Below are 17,475 nucleotides of genomic sequence, written 5' to 3'. Positions count from 1 at the left end.
AAATCAGAATCGCGTCGACGTACCAGCGTGAGAAAAAAATCGGAGGAAAAAAACGTGCAAAGAGGGTTTTCTTGTTAACGTTGTTCCCGAGCCTTTAACGGAACTGCGGAAGACAGGAAACGGTTGTCTGGCAACACTGCGGTCCTGCCTTTGTTAAGAATACTAATTCGGTAGTCTGGCAACACCGCGTTGTCGGGGAAAAGACACTCGAGACGGTATAGGGAACGTTTCTTCCTAATTAATCTCGAATCCGCGACATTCTCAGATTGGAACTTTTTTTCTTAGGATGATTGGTTGTCACGGCAACCGTGATGAGCTTCTTATTCTAACAAAGAGAAGCCCCCCCCCCTCCGGAATTTGATGAAAACGCTGGCACGACCTACTACGACAAAAAAATGGCCGAACCACGTAATAAAAAGAAAGATCTGATAAAGCTTTTCACACTGTTCTATTTTCAAAGGCCAATTAGACTATACGATTAGTTTGTTCGACTAATTGGGAATGAAACGACATTGACACGTATGTATTTCGTGACGTTAAACCTTAACCTTTGACACCTTTATAAATCACAATTTTCAGAGATCACAATTTTATGTCAAACACAATTTTCGTATGAAGAAATTAATAAGAAAAATGAGAACAAATAGTTGGTAAATTAACAAATGTATGGCGTGAAAAAATATACGTGTTATAAACGTGATAGCTTATAAGATTTAACAAAGTATTTGCACATTGCTTGAAATGGTGTTCTTTGCCTAGGATATTCCAGCTCTGCAGAAAAGGAAGCTGCTCTTATTCATGATACACTCTTTTTCTTGAAGCGAACCTCTCACACTAGCGACTCAAATTCCGTTCAGATAAATGACATCTTCAAGGACTATTTGACCAAATGTAATGACATTTTGGGTAAATACAGAATTGACCATCTTCCATTTACCAATTCTAGCAACAGCTTTGAATAAGATCAAATGACGGAGACGAAAGGTTTTAACATACCAAAAATATAAGATATTTTAAATTCTGTTTGTTTTATGGTAAAATATTTCGAATGAAAGTTAACGTTAGCTTTTTGACTAGATATTTTTGTAGTTATCTTTACGAATGTTAAGACTATGGCAAAAGTTTCAAATGTTAACTTCATGGCAAAACGTACCTATATCAAACATATGGCAAACGTTACTAATGTTGAATTGATGGCAAAACTTATCAATGTTAAATGTTTGTCAAAAGGTACTAATGTTGACTTTGGCAAAATTTACCCTTGCTAAGTCTATGGAAAATGTTACTAATGTTGACTTTATGGCAAATATTACTAATGTTGACTTTAGGGCCAATGTTACAAATGTTGACTTTAGGGCAAATGTTACTAATGTTGACTTTAGGGCAAAGTCTACGTATCGCAAAATCTTTTGCATGCACTTCACTATGCAATATTTTTCATACTCCTGTAGACGTTTGATCACAATTTGAAATTCAGTCACTCTCATACTTGAAAACATTGTTGACACTTTTCTAGAAATCTTTTAAGATATTTATTTTCTCATTATGTAACGCAAATATATCTTTGAATATTTATTGCTTTTGAGTTACAATTCCCAAAACATTTTATCGTAAATTAACTAATTTATTTATATATTTATATATTTATTTATATATTTATTTATATATTTATTTATATATTTATTTATATATTTATATATTTATTTATATATTTATATATTTATATATTTATTTATAAATAATTATAGTTTGCAAAGTAAATCAATGTTATTTTTTTTTACTTTCTTACAACCTGCTGTAAATTGAAAAATTAAATATCGTGTCGATATTCAATATAACTCACGTTTTGAAATATTTCGATAAAGATCGATTGAGATTCACCTTCAACATCAATTGATTAAACGCATTGTTTCCGCCAGATTTGTTCAATGAAAAATAATTAATGAAGAAAACGGGTAAAATTTATCAATCTCCTTTCCAATTTAAAGAATTAATATAAATAAAGAACCGCTGAAGACGATAAAAAATAAAAATTCTTAAAACAACAGAGTCGCTTTTGTCAATTTTCACGATAAATTCAACAGGTTTTTTTGGCACTTCCGTTTCATTGTAAAGTAGCAAAATTGGTTCTTGTTTGCACTTTCGTCTATTCTCGTCTAATCTACGACCGACATATTTGAAGAATTGAATGCGTGAATATCGGGGTCGCGTGAAGTGAGGTTTCTGAAATGAAGCGTGATTTACCTTCGCTTCCTCACAGATTTATCCTGTTTCCACCAGATTAATCTCGTTCCCCACAAGATGTATCAGGATTCTACCCGATTTATCCCGTTCCACACAATATTTATCCAGTTTCCACCAGATTCATCCCGTTCCCCACAAGATTTATCCGGTTTCTACCAGATTTATTCGGTTTCTACCAGATTTATCCGGTTTATACCAGATTTATCTCATTCCCCACAACATTTATCCGGTTTCTACCAGATTTATCTTGTTCTCAAGAAGATTTATCCGGTTTCTACCAGATTTATCCCGTTCCACACAATATTTATCCAGTTTCCACCAGATTCATCTCGTTCCCCACAAGATTTATCCGGTTTCTACCAGATTTATCTCGTTCTCCAGATGATTTATCCGGTTTCTACCAGATTTATCTCGTTCTCCAGATGATTTATCCGGTTTCTACCAGATTTATCTTGTTCTCAAGAAGATTTATCCGGTTTCTACCAGATTTATCTCATTCCCCACAAATTTATCCAGTTTCTACTAGATTTATCTCGTTCCCCACAAGATTTATCCGGTTTCTACCAGATTTATCTCATTCCTAACAATTTATCCAGTTTCTACTAGATTTATCTCGTTCCCCACAAGATTTATCCGGTTTCTACCAGATTTATCTCGTTCTCCAGATGATTTATCCGGTTTCTACCAGATTTATCTTGTTCTCAAGAAGATTTATCCGGTTTCTACCAGATTTATCTCATTCCCCACAAATTTATCCAGTTTCTACTAGATTTATCTCGTTCCCCACAAGATTTATCCGGTTTCTACCAGATTTATCTCATTCCTAACCAATTTATCCAGTTTCTACTAGATTTATCTCGTTCTCCACAAGGTTTATCTCGATCCCCACAATATTTATCCGGTTTCCACCAGACTCATCCCGTTTCCCACAATATTTATCCAGTTTCCACCAGATTCAACCCGTTCCCTACCAGATTTATATCGTTCTCCACAAGATTTATATCGTTCTCCACAAGATTTATATCGTTCTCCACAAGATTTATATCATTCTCCACAAGATTTATATCGTTCTCCACAAGATTTATCCGGTTTCTACCAAATTTATCTCGATCTAGACAAGTTTTATCCGGTTTCTACCAGATTTACCTCAGTCCCCACAAATTTATCCAGTTTCTACTAGATTTATCTCGTTCTCCACAAATTTATCCAGTCTCCCCACTAAATTTAGTCAGTATCCCCACAAGATTTACATAGTTCCCCAATAGCTTCAGTACGACCCTGTACCATGTTTCCTGAGCATGGTCACTGAAGTATTTAACAGAGCGGACATAAGGAAGGATGTCGCCTCACCTTGCCGGCCGAAGAGAGGTAAAACAGGGCCATACGCCGGCGCCGCTGGACACGTACAATCACATGCCGATCCGCGATTAAAGCCAGCCGACAAAACACGACAGTCACAGTGAGAATATCCGTTGCGGACACGTTCTCAAAAACGGAACCCGAAAAACAAGATTTTACGCGACAAAAACGCGTCTGATTTTTCGGAGATTTTTGTTTGCGAAGTTTTCTCGTAACTACAATTCCTCGTTTGAGAAATGCACGAAATAACGAAAGTCGCGACGGTGTCCACCGTTCCTGTTCGTAGTCCTCGTCCGGGGCATAGCAAGCGAAGAAGTTGAGGGAGATCAAGAGACGTCGCGAACTCGAACTCGGCCGCTCTGGCGCGCGGAGCCAACTATCTCATCCAGCGATTCCGGAGAGCGGCGTCATTACGACTGGCGCCGGTTGCGGGGAAATCTCTCTCCGGACGACAGGGGGCGCGTCGGAACCACGTGAGCCTCCGTCGACCGGAAGTGGGCGTTACTCCCTAAACGCCCCCCCCCCCCACGACACTCTTCGCAGGTTAAAAGCAATGAAACACTAAATCCTATTTTCAACATCTTTACAATAGTCGAAACTATAAAGTCCAAGCTAGGAGGATTCAAGTAAGCCTGGAGTGGTCGTCTTCCGTTTTAGGCGGGGCAGTAAAAAATTCACGGCCATCTATCGTAGAATCTTTACACTTTTAATCGACTTTTCGTCTGCTAGTTTTTCTATTCACGTATTTCTAGTCCCATGTTTTTAGTAGGAATAGACAATGAATTTTAATATTCGAAAAGGTGGCGCTAAACTCGTATGTCCGCGATTCTGGCTCGCGCTGCGTTGCCGTAGAGAGAGAGTGGAGCTCGTAGTGGGGGAATACACTTTTCTATTCCAGGGTACCGAGTTTTCATATTCCTAGGTCCAAGGGGCTGAAAAGGTAGAAGTCACGTGACTTTGTGGAAAGCTGCAGCGCCATCTATCCAAAGAAATACGAATAATTATTCATTTTCTTTCGTTAATGGCTGTTTAAATTTTGATCGATTCATGTAAATTATCTAATTATTATTATTATTTATAACATCTTGTAATAGAAAGGTGAAAGTTAAATAGCTGTCTGCAGTATCTGGAAGGAATTATTTTTTTCTTTACCGTCGCACGGCCAACTATGAACCCGAGTTACCGAATCGAAGCTGGCTTTATAGTTTTCCCATTTTAGCAAGTTGACTAAGACCAAATTTACTTTATAGTTTCGCCTATTTCGGTATCACGAATTGACACAAACTGGAGCGAGCAGGGGACGTTTAAAGGTACCCTGAACCATCTGAATTTTGTAGGTGGGGCCGCAGGGATTAGCTATTTCGGCTCGCAGCGAGACGGGCTTCAGTTTTGCCAAGACAACCAAAAATGTTTTTGATTACTTAAAATCTACTTTTCTCTATGGAAATTAACATGGAGAAATCGCAAATATTTAGGGTCACTACTTTGAAAAATTTTATAATATTGAAAAAATTAATTTTATTAATAAAATTATACATTGGGTAAATTCAAGTTTATTTGAGTAAATGCGTGTACAACTTTTTTAATAATTTAAATATTTAAAATGCTTTGAAAAACAAATTTGCTATAAAAATGTTAAATTTCCATAGGGAAAAGTAGACTTTAAATAATCAAAAACAGTTTTGGTTGCCATGGCAAAACTAAAACCCGTCGAAACCTTTCCTTTGGGAAATTTCAAGTTACATAAAGGTCTACTTGTCCCCCGAATTCAAACAAAATTGGTGAAAATCAGCTCGGCTCGTCTGCTTGTGAGTGGACACTCGGAACGGCCTCTGCCATTTGTTGAATTTGCAAGTTGAAAGGGTTTTCCTTCGAATCCTTTCCAGAAAAATGATTGAAGTTAATGCTGTCATAGCAGACGAAATTATGGAATTGCTGCCGACGACGTATTGTAAATACCCTACCGCCAACTCTAGATTAATTGGAGAATTATCAGACGACAGTTCCTAGCTTTGCTAAATAACAGTTCATTAATGAATCAAAGGATGGCGCCACGTATGCGGCTGTCACGCGCTAGACGCCTTAACAGGCAATGGGATCTGTTTATAAAAAATATATTTCAGACACCAGCACTTTGTATTGTAACAGATATCATAGAGCGACTTTTAAAGCCATTCATTCAGGTGGCCGGGTTACATTGCGTAGGAGGGTGGTGGAAAGCCCTTCATGCCACGCGAGTCAACAGCTCCCTACACTCACTATTACCGTTAACCTGGAAAGGGGAAAACTTCTTTAATGAGTGGGGAGATAACTTACAAACTCAACGCGGAAGCAGTAGTTCCGAATTTTCAGCCAGTGCCACAAGTTGGGATCGAACCCGGCTCGTCTTGCGGCGAGGCTGAAGTGCTAACCACTCTGACTGAAACCTTTTCCAAAAACGGTAATTTTGGACTTAGCATATTGTGGATTTAAGCGGGCCCAATGTTCCCTTCCCCTATTCTACCCCCCCCCCGCCCCAGGTTACGTCTTGTGCCAAAACGATAAAGCGACTTCGGTGGCGACAGTAAAAATCAAAATTTATTTCTTCGAACAACTTCTCTCTCTATCATTGTCTTGGCTGGTTTTTTCTTCGCCGATGAAGTTTAGCGAAATAAGGTTAGTCGTGAGAAAGTGGCGACATCTTTTTTCTTACTGAGGTCCATATCAGAAAGGTTATATCAGAAAGTGAAACTCTGGGGCACTAGATTATTTTCGAAACGATATATAAAGTAACACTTGCCAAAAATTGGAAACCACTTTCCCGAAGTGTTAGAAAATCGAGAAAAAATATTTGAATAATAATATTAGTTGTACGTTTTCAACAGCTAAAATTCTAAGAACGCGCAAGACCAACAAACAAAGGCGTAGTTAGGGATTGATTTTGGGGATTTAACACGACCCGAAATGGGACAAGTGGGGTCAGAATTACCAAACGTAACAACGTTTTAAGTCTCGAGGGGTTGAAAAGTTTAAACCTCAACAGGGTTGCCACAATGTTTTCAGATTCAAATTCCCTTACCATTTTCAGAGATTTTCCCTGACTTTATAAAACCGAAATTAGACAAGTTTTAGCTATATAGAGTATTGTCGTCTGATACGATTTTGAAAACTTGTAACGTCACAGCTGTAGTGCCGCCATGACAGTTACCGTTTTTTATTAATAGCCAAATTACAATGGTGACGTCGCAGGGTTTCAGACGACAACACTCTATATTTCGCTTTTATCAGAAGTTTATAAATTGAAATCAACCTACAAAGTGTTAGTGCAACGTTTAAAACATTTAGCAAAACTTTAAATAATAATCATAGAATTTGTCAGATAACTAGACTAAAATTACCTTAAAAGTGTCAAGAAAAAATGGAATTCTTTGACTTTTCCCTGACTTATTACAAATTTTTAAAATTCTCTGTCCTTTCCCTGACTTTTTAGACCCATTTTTAAATTCCCTGACTTTTCCCTGATTTCCCTGACGTCTGGCAACCCTGCTCAGACAAAATGAAATCCTGAATACGCTATAGACTTTATTTTGTATCTGTTAACAACGAGGAGAGTACAAATCAATTTGTTACTTTAAACAGCCAGTCTGAAGGTCAATATTTCTTATATAGCTAAGGTGACCTACGTTAATTGAGTATTTTTTTTTAAATATAGTAATATTATAAATATTAACGCAACATCGAGATATTGTTATTTCATTCTACATAAAGGTTTCGTTCAAACATTTTACAGATAAATAAGTAGGGTTTCGCACTTATATATAAAATAGACATATATATATATTTTCGCTCCTTCATATTAAAAAGGTAGAAATAACTCGAGTAGAGGCAGATAAATATTTCAAAATCACCATCTACAATCACTGCTGAGTGAATGAGCGTTAATATTGGAACCCACGTTTCGGCTCGAAACCAAGCTTATTTTCAACGAAAGTTGAATTTTTCGTTTGAAACATAAATGTATTTTCCAAAACGATGTATTTTGCAAGTTGAACCCTAGTTTTGGTGTTCAGTATTAACACTCAAGAAAGATTGTACAATCTTCTAAATCAATATCTAAAGGCCATCTAAGTATGGTTCAAAGGATTTAATATTTCTGTCACCAGGTTTAACAAACGCTTGGGAGAGTTGTGGCTCGTTAAATTTTCATTCCAATCAAATCAGAAGCACGGTACTAAAAATAATCCGATTAATTTTTAAAAACCTTTTACGCTTCAATAAATACCTTAAATTTCCCCATCAATTTTAAATGGGTTTTCCGTCGTACTTAGAGCCCATAATAGACCTTTTTTATTTTAAAAGCGACGCTAAATGGTTTTCACGTACCTAACGTAACCATAGCCCAATCGCATAATGGAACATTTCTGTTATTTCGAAGTCTTAACTCACAATGTCAGTAGCCTTTATCTAGCTAAAAACGGTAAACGTCAAACCATCCTGCCAACGCTATTAAACGATAAGTTTTAAAAGCCCTAAGAAAGTAAAAGTTGTCTTTGTAGAACAATTTTGACTCGTCACCGTGATGCCAGATGGAAGAATGGGGGCTGACATTAAGGGGGGTTGACAACGGATGTTTTACGTGTAATGAGGTTAAAGCTACAGATTCTAAGGCTGGCTGTTGCGGGGGTGAAAAAAGACCCGGTGTGTACCCCCCTTTACCGTCAACCCTCATCCACCAGCTGCCCTTAACTATAAAATTATTTAACAACAACCCCTTAACGTTACTCCATGTGTTTGGAATACAAACGATTCTCAGGTAACAGTTGCGTTGTCTGAACCGATGATATAATTGCGATAGATCAGATATTAGATTATCCGCAGTTACGCTCAGATACTATCAGATCAGTTGGCAGGAATCACAATATAAACAGATCAGTTGGTATGAATAACAATATAAACAGATCAGTTGGTATGAATAACAATATAAACAGATCAGTTGGTATGAATCAAAATGTAATCAGATCAGTTGGCATGAATCAAAATGTAATCAGATCATTAGGCATGAATCAAAATGTAACCAGATCCGTTGATTTGAATCAAAATGTAATCAGATCAGTTGGAATGAATCAAAATGTAATCAGATCAGTTGGCATGAATCAAAATGTAATCAGATCAGTTGGCCTGAATCAAAATGCAATTAGATCAGTTGGCATGAATATAAATGTAATCAGATCAGTTGGAATGTACCAAAATGTAATCAGATCAGTTGGCATGAATCAAAATGTAATCGATCAGTTGACATGAATCAAAATTTAATCAGATCAGTTGGAATGTACCAAAATGTAATCAGATCAGTTGGCATGAATCAAAAAGTAATCAGATCAGTTGGCATGAATCAAAAAGTAATCAGATCAGTTGGCATGAATCAAAAAGTAATCAGATCAGTTGGCATGTATCAAAATTTAATCAGATCAGTTGGCATGAATCAAAAAGTAATTAGATCAGTTGGCATGAATTAAAATGTAATCAGATCATTTGGCATGTATCAAAATTTAATCAGATCAGTTGGAATGTACCAAAATGTAATCATACCACATTTTAATTTCTGTCCATTTAAATTTGCTATCCACAAGATTACATAGGTACTGAACGTATAAGTCAGAAAGGTGTTTAGATACCTAAATCTAACAGATCAGTTCAATATCAGATCGGTAACTCAGCATAATGAATATGATACAATTTGAGATACGATTATTGGGTGAGAGGAACATAACAGATCAACCTGATCTGACTAACTGAACTAGATATCTGAAAATTACAACCTATAGCTTATTGCGTCTTAAGGTGCAACTAATCGAAGATATTTTCATTCCGTGGTATTTTAACATAATTTAATATTTTAATACCAGTACTTAACTGTCAAAAATATTTCGCTTATTTTTGTATTTGAAATTTCACAAGATAAAATATTTTTCGGGTTTAATTTTGGTATATCTGTCTCCATGTTAGAAAAAATTAATTATTTTTAAATAATTCCTAGCGATTTTTGGTAAGCATAACGCCCTATGTATGGGTTAGTTCCGTCAAAAAAAAAGGCCCTCATTCAACCATCGCGAGTGGGATGAAAAAACCATATAAAAAGGTATTCTGTCTATTTTCCGAGCTTTATTCCATTGCCGAATTCAATCTAGTGAGTCATCTCGTCGACCTAATGGACCGAGCAGAATTGCCCGCGGGGAAAAAAGGGTTTCACTCCCTTAATGGTCGAGTCACACGCTCCACCCTAGCGTCCCCCAAGGGGCTCATCCCCCTTTGAAACACCGATAGTTTTGTTAAAACAAAGCTCACAGTCAAGTGGCCTTTACCGAAGATTTTGGAAGAAGGAGAGCTTCGACGAGTCTCGGCACGTCAGAGACGAAACAATAGTGCCATCTACCGGGGCTTGGTTGCTCAACATCGAATATGAGGGTGTCGTGCCCTGGCCAAAAAGAGACTAACACCAGGTTTTAATTTTTTTTAATAATCCATAATATTTCTGTATTTTTCAATATTTTCGATAATTCTGAATATTTTGTATTTTTCAATATTTTCGATAATTCTGAATATTTTTATATTTTTCAATATTTTCGATATTTCCGAATATTTCTGTATTTTTCAATATTTTCTATAATTCTGAATATTTCTGTATTTTTCAATATTTTCTATAATTCTGAATATTTTTGTATTTTTCAATATTTTCGATATTTCTGAATATTTCTGTATTTTTCAATATTTTCTATAATTCTGAATATTTCTGTATTTTTCAATATTTTCGATAATTCTGAATATTTCTGTATTTTTCAATATTTTCGATAATTCTGTATTTTTCAATATTTTCGATAATTCTGAATATTTCTTTATTTTTCAATATTTTCGATAATTCTGAATATTTCTGTATTTTTCAATATTTTCGATAATTCTGAATATTTCTGTATTTTTCAATATTTTCTATAATTCTGAATATTTCTGTATTTTTCAATATTTTCGATAGTTCTGAATATTTCTGTATTTTTCAATATTTTCGATAATTCTGAATATTTCTTTATTTTTCAATATTTTCGATAATTCTGAATATTTCTGTATTTTTCAATATTTTCGATAATTCTGAATATTTCTGTATTTTTCAATATTTTCGATAGTTCTGAATATTTTCGATAATTCTGAATATTCTCGATGATTCTCAATATTCTCGATGATTCTCAATATTTCTCAATATTTCCGATATTTCTCAATATTAACGATATTTCACAATACTTATTTTAAAATATTTCAAATAGTAATGCTGGTATTTCCAACAATAAATATATTCGAGCTATATGGAGCAAATTTCTCTGATTTCCCTAGATTTCTTAAATTCTTCGAAATTTTTCAAATTTCTCGAGGATCACTAAATTTCCAAAAATAATTCTCTTGATTTCTGATCAACTATAAGTGGTTTCATAACACTTCGCATTAAATTTCCGAAATTTTTATAGTTTTGTTTAACTTGTGGTGCAGTAAAATGCGCGAAAACCATTTTCCAAAACTATAGTAAAAAGGTAAAAATATTTAATGAAATTAAATTGTGATGTAGCTCGCTAGTAAACGTGATTCTCCTTTTTTATTAATATACCAATATTTTAGATCCTATCTTTCGGTCGTTGAACAAATCGATTTTTTTTTAGAGTCGGTCAGGTTTGGGATGATCAAGTATTCATTTGGGGGCTTGGCCGTGATGCATTTTATTCATTTGGGGGCCTGGCCGTAATGCTTTGTATTCATTTGGGGGCCTGGCCGTGATGCGGTCTATTCTTCCGCTGAAATGTACCTACATTTTAATGGTCTATATTTATTATAAACTTCAAGATTTGACTTACTTTATTACCTTTACACGTTGTTTAGCAGTAATATACGACCCTTTAGCCTCGTATACTTTAATTAAAGGTGTGGCGAGAAATGGTGGGGCTATGGCTCACCCTGCGCAAAATCCCACTCTCGTAATGGCAAAACCGCCGGGGGATAAAGTCAAGACGTATCTTGGATTCATTTCAAAAGAGCCACGACAGTTTCTTAGAATTAGAAGAATCAAATTTAAGTAAATAAATTGCGTAAATTGGGCGGGGAATCACGGGCTCGAGGCGCTAACTTTATGAAACGCCGCTGGGTGTCGCTCCCGGCGACTTTTGACAACGCCAGGAGGGCTGTTAAGAGAAGTAGCAAAATAAAAAAGGGAAGTACGCTAAATCGGAATAGTTTCGCGAAACTTTCGCCAGTTTTGTGAATTACATTAAATCTAAAATGTGGCCGAGAAAACGAAAAAGTTTAAATTGCGGACACCAGTGTTACAAATGGCGCTAGTGGCCGACAGCTTCTACGGAGTAGAGTCTAAATCATTTATAAAAGTAGAGAACAAACAAATAAATTTGCAAGGCGCTCAAAGACTTTTTTGCTTCCTAAATTTATAGCGATTTCGCTTTTACTATTTTGAACTAAAATTTGATTCCAAAAATTATAGCGCTTGGAAGGACGATCAACGCAACTGGTCAGAAAAACACGGTAGTTATAGTCCCTATTCAGATAAACCAGGAAAATATATTTTTTTCCACCCGGAAAGAAGCCTTTTATGCATTTACCCACGTTTAAACAAATTTACCCAGTTTAATGTGTATTTACCAAAATTTACCCAATTTTGTGTATTTTCCACAATTTACCCAATTTAAGTATATTTACCCAAATTGATAGGTATTTACCACAGTTTACCCAATTTAAGAATATTTACCCAAATTGATATGTATTTACTACAGTTTATCCAATTTACACATGTTCTGAATTATGTTTCTCATTAATTAAATATTAATGAACTATTCAAATATTAAAGTCTTTGATTTTCCCATGTTCATTTCCGTAGCGAAAATCCGGTTTTAAGTTGTCAAAAACATTTTCGGTTGCCATGGCAAAACGAAACCCCAAAAAATCTGGTCCCCCGAGTTGGAACGAAATCGGAGATAAACACCTCGGGTAGTCTCCTTGTAAGTACTCCGTCAAAAAAGACCAAATTGCTCCTAAAACCCGCGACCTGACTGCCCTCTGCCGATAAATATTGTCAGAAATATGATCATTAACAGGGCAATATCTGAACGAGAAACTCGGAAACGAGCAACACGTACTGTCTAATATCGGTAATGGGGATACGTCAGTCTTCGGACGACAATGTGGTAAGGCCGCCATTTATTACATCCCAGCCATTGTCTTTTTTCTTTCTAAGTACCACCCGTTCCGAAACGTGACAAGCTGGCGACCCGAACTGTCTTTTGTCGCCACCTACCCGTGAAAAAAGAAAATACTAATCGTCCCTTTACACCGTTGCCACCGAAAGACGGCGCTGCTATCGATCAAAATCGAGAGACCGAAAAAACAACCAACATAACGTAAGGGACTCCATCTACGCTCGATAGTAAATCAGGAAAACACATTTTAAGAAGAAGTCTATATTTCTTTTCCCGGCCCGAGCGTAACACGGAAACGTCATTATTCAATCTCTTGACGAGTGAAAAAAATCAGAGCGCGACCAGAAAAATCTAATATTTGTAAAATTGATAGTCGCATTGCGTTTCCTACAAACACGCTCCGCAAAAATCGATTTCTCCCAAAAGCGGCCATTTTGTACCGGTCGATGACGGCCGTTGCGTGGCGCCATCTACGGCGACTAATAGCAATTATTTTCAGAGTTTCACTCAATCGATGGCCAAATATTTAGGTGATAATTACGAAATGTAAGTTATTTTATACAACAATTATAATAAAAAATACAAATATGATTTACAATAAACAAACCATACCCCTTGTGCTGCCATCTAGCATTAGTAACGGATCGATATATACAAAAATTTATCCAATACACTAGGTGGTTTCTTTTCGCTTGTTCCGGGATTTCGGAGTAGGGTAAGAAGAGTGGCAATGACGTCATTTTACTCCGATTCTTTGGTGGCGAATAGTTTGAGTCGGAGTAAAAACGTTTTTCTAAAATGGCTGCCTGTCGTTTTTATAGCAGATAAATTCTGGCTAGCAGAAGACAAAATCCGATTTACTCCTTTACACCTCCTTTTCAGTAGGAGTAAAAAGAGTAGCCCTAATACTCCGGAACAAGCGTATAGTTTGTGGGCCGGAGTAATTCTCATCCCCGGAACCGGCGAATAAAATGTTTTGGGTAAAAAGTGTACACTTTTAGTCCGGGCATAGTCCGAGAACCGGTGAAAAGAAACTACCTACTTTCAATAACCCACGAAAAATATTAACAGCAATAAAAAATTAAAAAGGAAATTTAAATTGAAACTGAAAGTTTAAGTGAAACTGACCTTGTTTAGTTCTGGCTCGGAGGCGAAACCCAATCCATAGACGGTGTTAGCTCTGATGTCAGACCATTGGCCGAATTTCTGTGACGTCTTGGTAAATGTCATGTTGGGAGTGATTGTACTGTTGATGACCGCCTTCAAAAAGACAAAAATCGAAGTAAGTTTCAATTGAACTCGTACAGATGGCGCCACTCGACGACGAACGTAAATAACAGAGGCAAGCTTTCGGATTAAGAAACTTCTAAAACTTTTCCGACTCAATTCAATTCTTGCTCAATGCCTTTTCGTAGTTTTGCGCGTGGAAAAAACCAAATTAAAGTGGGTCGTGACCTTTGGCCCAGTTGCTAAAGCGCGATTTAAGATGTCGCTGCGCGCGTTATTTGCCGTTTCCCCGTCAAACCTCTGGGGACCAAATTGATCCTTTGATCCCCGGCCCCCCTCGCGCTCTGGGGCCATCAAGAAATCATCCATCATAGGCGGCGCGTGACGTCATGTCTCTTTCCCCAACACCACCCATCCCACATAAACCACCAAAATGGCCCGAGATTAGAGCCTCATATTGAGTTTGCAGTCTATTGTCTCTTTATTTAGCCCAGTCATAAGAAAATAATATAAGATACCAAAGATAATCAGTCTGGATAAATTCACTTGTGACCGGTTTAGTATTTTAACAGATTAATAAAGAAGTTTACATGTATAGTTTAAAACCGAATTCATGATTCTAATAACAAGCTATAGTTTAAAAGTTAATACCGTGTTCTAAAAACGTTCTACGTAGTTTAAAAGGGAATACCTTGTTCTAAAAACGCTCTACGTAGTTTTAAAAGGGAATACCTTGTTCTAAAAACGCTCTATGTAGTTTAAAAGGGAATACCTTGTTCTAAAAACGCTCTACGTAGTTTAAAAGGGAATACCTTGTTCTAAAAACGCTCTACGTAGTTTTAAAAGGGAATACCTTGTTCTAAAAACGCTCTATGTAGTTTAAAAGGGAATACCTTGTTCTAAAAACGCTCTACGTAGTTTAAAAGGGAATACCTTGTTCTAAAAACGCTCTACGTAGTTTTAAAAGGGAATACCTTGTTCTAAAAACGCTCTACGTAGTTTTAAAAGGGAATACCTTGTTCTAAAAACGCTCTACGTAGTTTTAAAAGGGAATACCTTGTTCTAAAAACGCTCTACGTAGTTTAAAAGGGAATACCTTGTTCTAAAAACGCTCTACGTAGTTTAAAAGGCAATACCTTGTTCTAAAAACGCTCTACGTAGTTTTAAAAGGGAATACCTTGTTCTAAAAACGCTCTACGTAGTTTAAAAGGGAATACCTTGTTCTAAAAACGCTCTACGTAGTTTAAAAGGGAATACCTTGTTCTAAAAACGCTCTACGTAGTTTAAAAGGGAATACCTTGTTCTAAAAACGCTCTACGTAGTTTTAAAAGGGAATACCTTGTTCTAAAAACGCTCTACGTAGTTTTAAAAGGGAATACCTTGTTCTAAAAACGCTCTATGTAGTTTAAAAGGGAATACCTTGTTCTAAAAACGCTCTACGTAGTTTAAAAGGGAATACCTTGTTCTAAAAACGCTCTACGTAGTTTTAAAAGGGAATACCTTGTTCTAAAAAGGCTCTATGTAGTTTAAAAAGGGAATACCTTGTTCTAAAAACGCTCTACGTAGTTTTAAAAGGGAATACCTTGTTCTAAAAACGCTCTATGTAGTTTAAAAGGGAATACCTTGTTCTAAAAACATTCTACAGTTTAAAAGAGAGCACCTTGTTCTAAAAACACTGTACAGTTTAGAAGATAAAACCTGGTTATTAAAAAGCTCTACAGTTGAAAAGGGAGTATAGATTACGAGTTGGTAGCCTTGTTTGAAAGAAGACTCATTATACCACCTAATTAAAATTTTATGAAAAATGCATGCGTTCTTTATTTTATTAAGTATGATATGTTATTAATCACGTTCTATAGATTTGGAAAATTTTATTTTGAAAGTTGTTCAAAGGGCCCAGTAGACAGTAGCGGATTAATCAATGGGCTGAGCAGGTTTAAGCCTAAGGGCCCGTAAGTTTCTAAACAGGAGTGGGCCAGAGGCGAGGACAGCAGGGAGCCCTAATAAATCTTCAGCTTAGGAGCCCAGGTAGTATTTTATGCGCCATTGCCTGTTGAAGTTAAAATTCAAAACGTTGCTCAAAAGACCCTCTATAAGTTAAAGGGCAGTACCTCGAGCAAACGATTGAAAGCTCTTTAAAGCTGTAAAAGGACTTAACACAATAAGTTAAAATGTTGGACCTCGTTCAAAGGACTGAACACAATAAGTGAAAAGGTTGGACCTCGTTCAAAGGACTGAACACTCTAAAGTTAAAAGGCATTACCGTGTTCAAAGGACGGAAGGGTCTTTAAGCTAAAAGACTGAACACTTTAAGTTAAAAGGTTGGACCTCGTTCAAAGGACTGAACACAATAAGTGAAAAGGTTGGACCTCGTTCAAAGGACTGAACACAATAAGTGAAAAGGTTGGACCTCGTTCAAAGGACTGAACACTCTAAAGTTAAAAGGCATTACCTTGTTCAAAGGACGGAAGGGTCTTTAAGCTAAAAGGCAGAACATCGTTCAAAGGACTGAACACTCTAAAGTTAAAAGGCATTACCTTGTTCAAAGGACGGAAGGGTCTTTAAGCTAAAAGGCAGAACATCGTTCAAAAGACTGAACACTCTATAAGTTAAAAGGCATTACCGTGTTAAAAGGACGGAATGGTCTTTAAGCTAAAAGGCAGAACATCGTTCAAAAGACTGAACACTTTAAGTTAAAAGGTTGGACCTCGTTCAAAGGACTGAACACTCTAAAGTTAAAAGGCATTACCTTGTTCAAAGGACGGAAGGGTCTTTAAGCTAAAAGGCAGAACATCGTTCAAAAGACTGAACACTTTAAGTTAAAAGGTTGGACCTCGTTCAAAGGACTGAACACAATAAGTTAAAAGGTTGGACCTCGTTCAAAAGACTGAACACTTTAAGTTAAAAGGTTGGACCTCGTTCAAAGGACTGAACACTCTAAAGTTAAAAGGCATTACCTTGTTCAAAGGACGGAAGGGTCTTTAAGCTAAAAGGCAGAACATCGTTCAAAGGACTGAACACTCTAAAGTTAAAAGGCATTACCTTGTTCAAAGGACGGAAGGGTCTTTAAGCTAAAAGGCAGAACATCGTTCAAAAGACTGAACACTCTATAAGTTAAAAGGCATTACCGTGTTAAAAGGACGGAATGGTCTTTAAGCTAAAAGGCAGAACATCGTTCAAAAGACTGAACACTTTAAGTTAAAAGGTTGGACCTCGTTCAAAGGACTGAACACTCTAAAGTTAAAAGGCATTACCTTGTTCAAAGGACGGAAGGGTCTTTAAGCTAAAAGGCAGAACATCGTTCAAAAGACTGAACACTTTAAGTTAAAAGGTTGGACCTCGTTCAAAGGACTGAACACAATAAGTTAAAAGGTTGGACCTCGTTCAAAAGACTGAACACTTTAAGTTAAAAGGTTGGACCTCG

The 17,475-nt window shown here is 36.5% G+C and overlaps 1 protein-coding gene across 4 annotated transcripts in view; it reads right to left on the bottom strand.

Annotated features, from left to right (window-relative positions):
• The window catches only part of LOC149921160 (homer protein homolog 2-like), a 344,059-nt gene that overhangs the window by 140,808 nt on the left and 185,776 nt on the right, over window positions 1-17,475 (bottom strand). For all 4 annotated transcript variants that reach the window (XM_090163430.1, XM_090163431.1, XM_090163432.1 and 1 more), the window contains exon 3: window positions 13,953-14,084. In XM_090163430.1, the coding sequence (XP_090019556.1) occupies window positions 13,953-14,084 (132 nt within the window). The remainder of the gene's footprint in view (window positions 1-13,952; window positions 14,085-17,475) is intronic.

This window comes from Leiobunum rupestre, chromosome 11 (assembly GCF_980474605.1).
Source record: "Leiobunum rupestre chromosome 11, qqLeiRupe1.1.hap1, whole genome shotgun sequence".
Taxonomy (NCBI): domain Eukaryota; kingdom Metazoa; phylum Arthropoda; class Arachnida; order Opiliones; family Sclerosomatidae; genus Leiobunum; species Leiobunum rupestre.
This window is presented reverse-complemented; position numbering and strand designations above follow the sequence as displayed.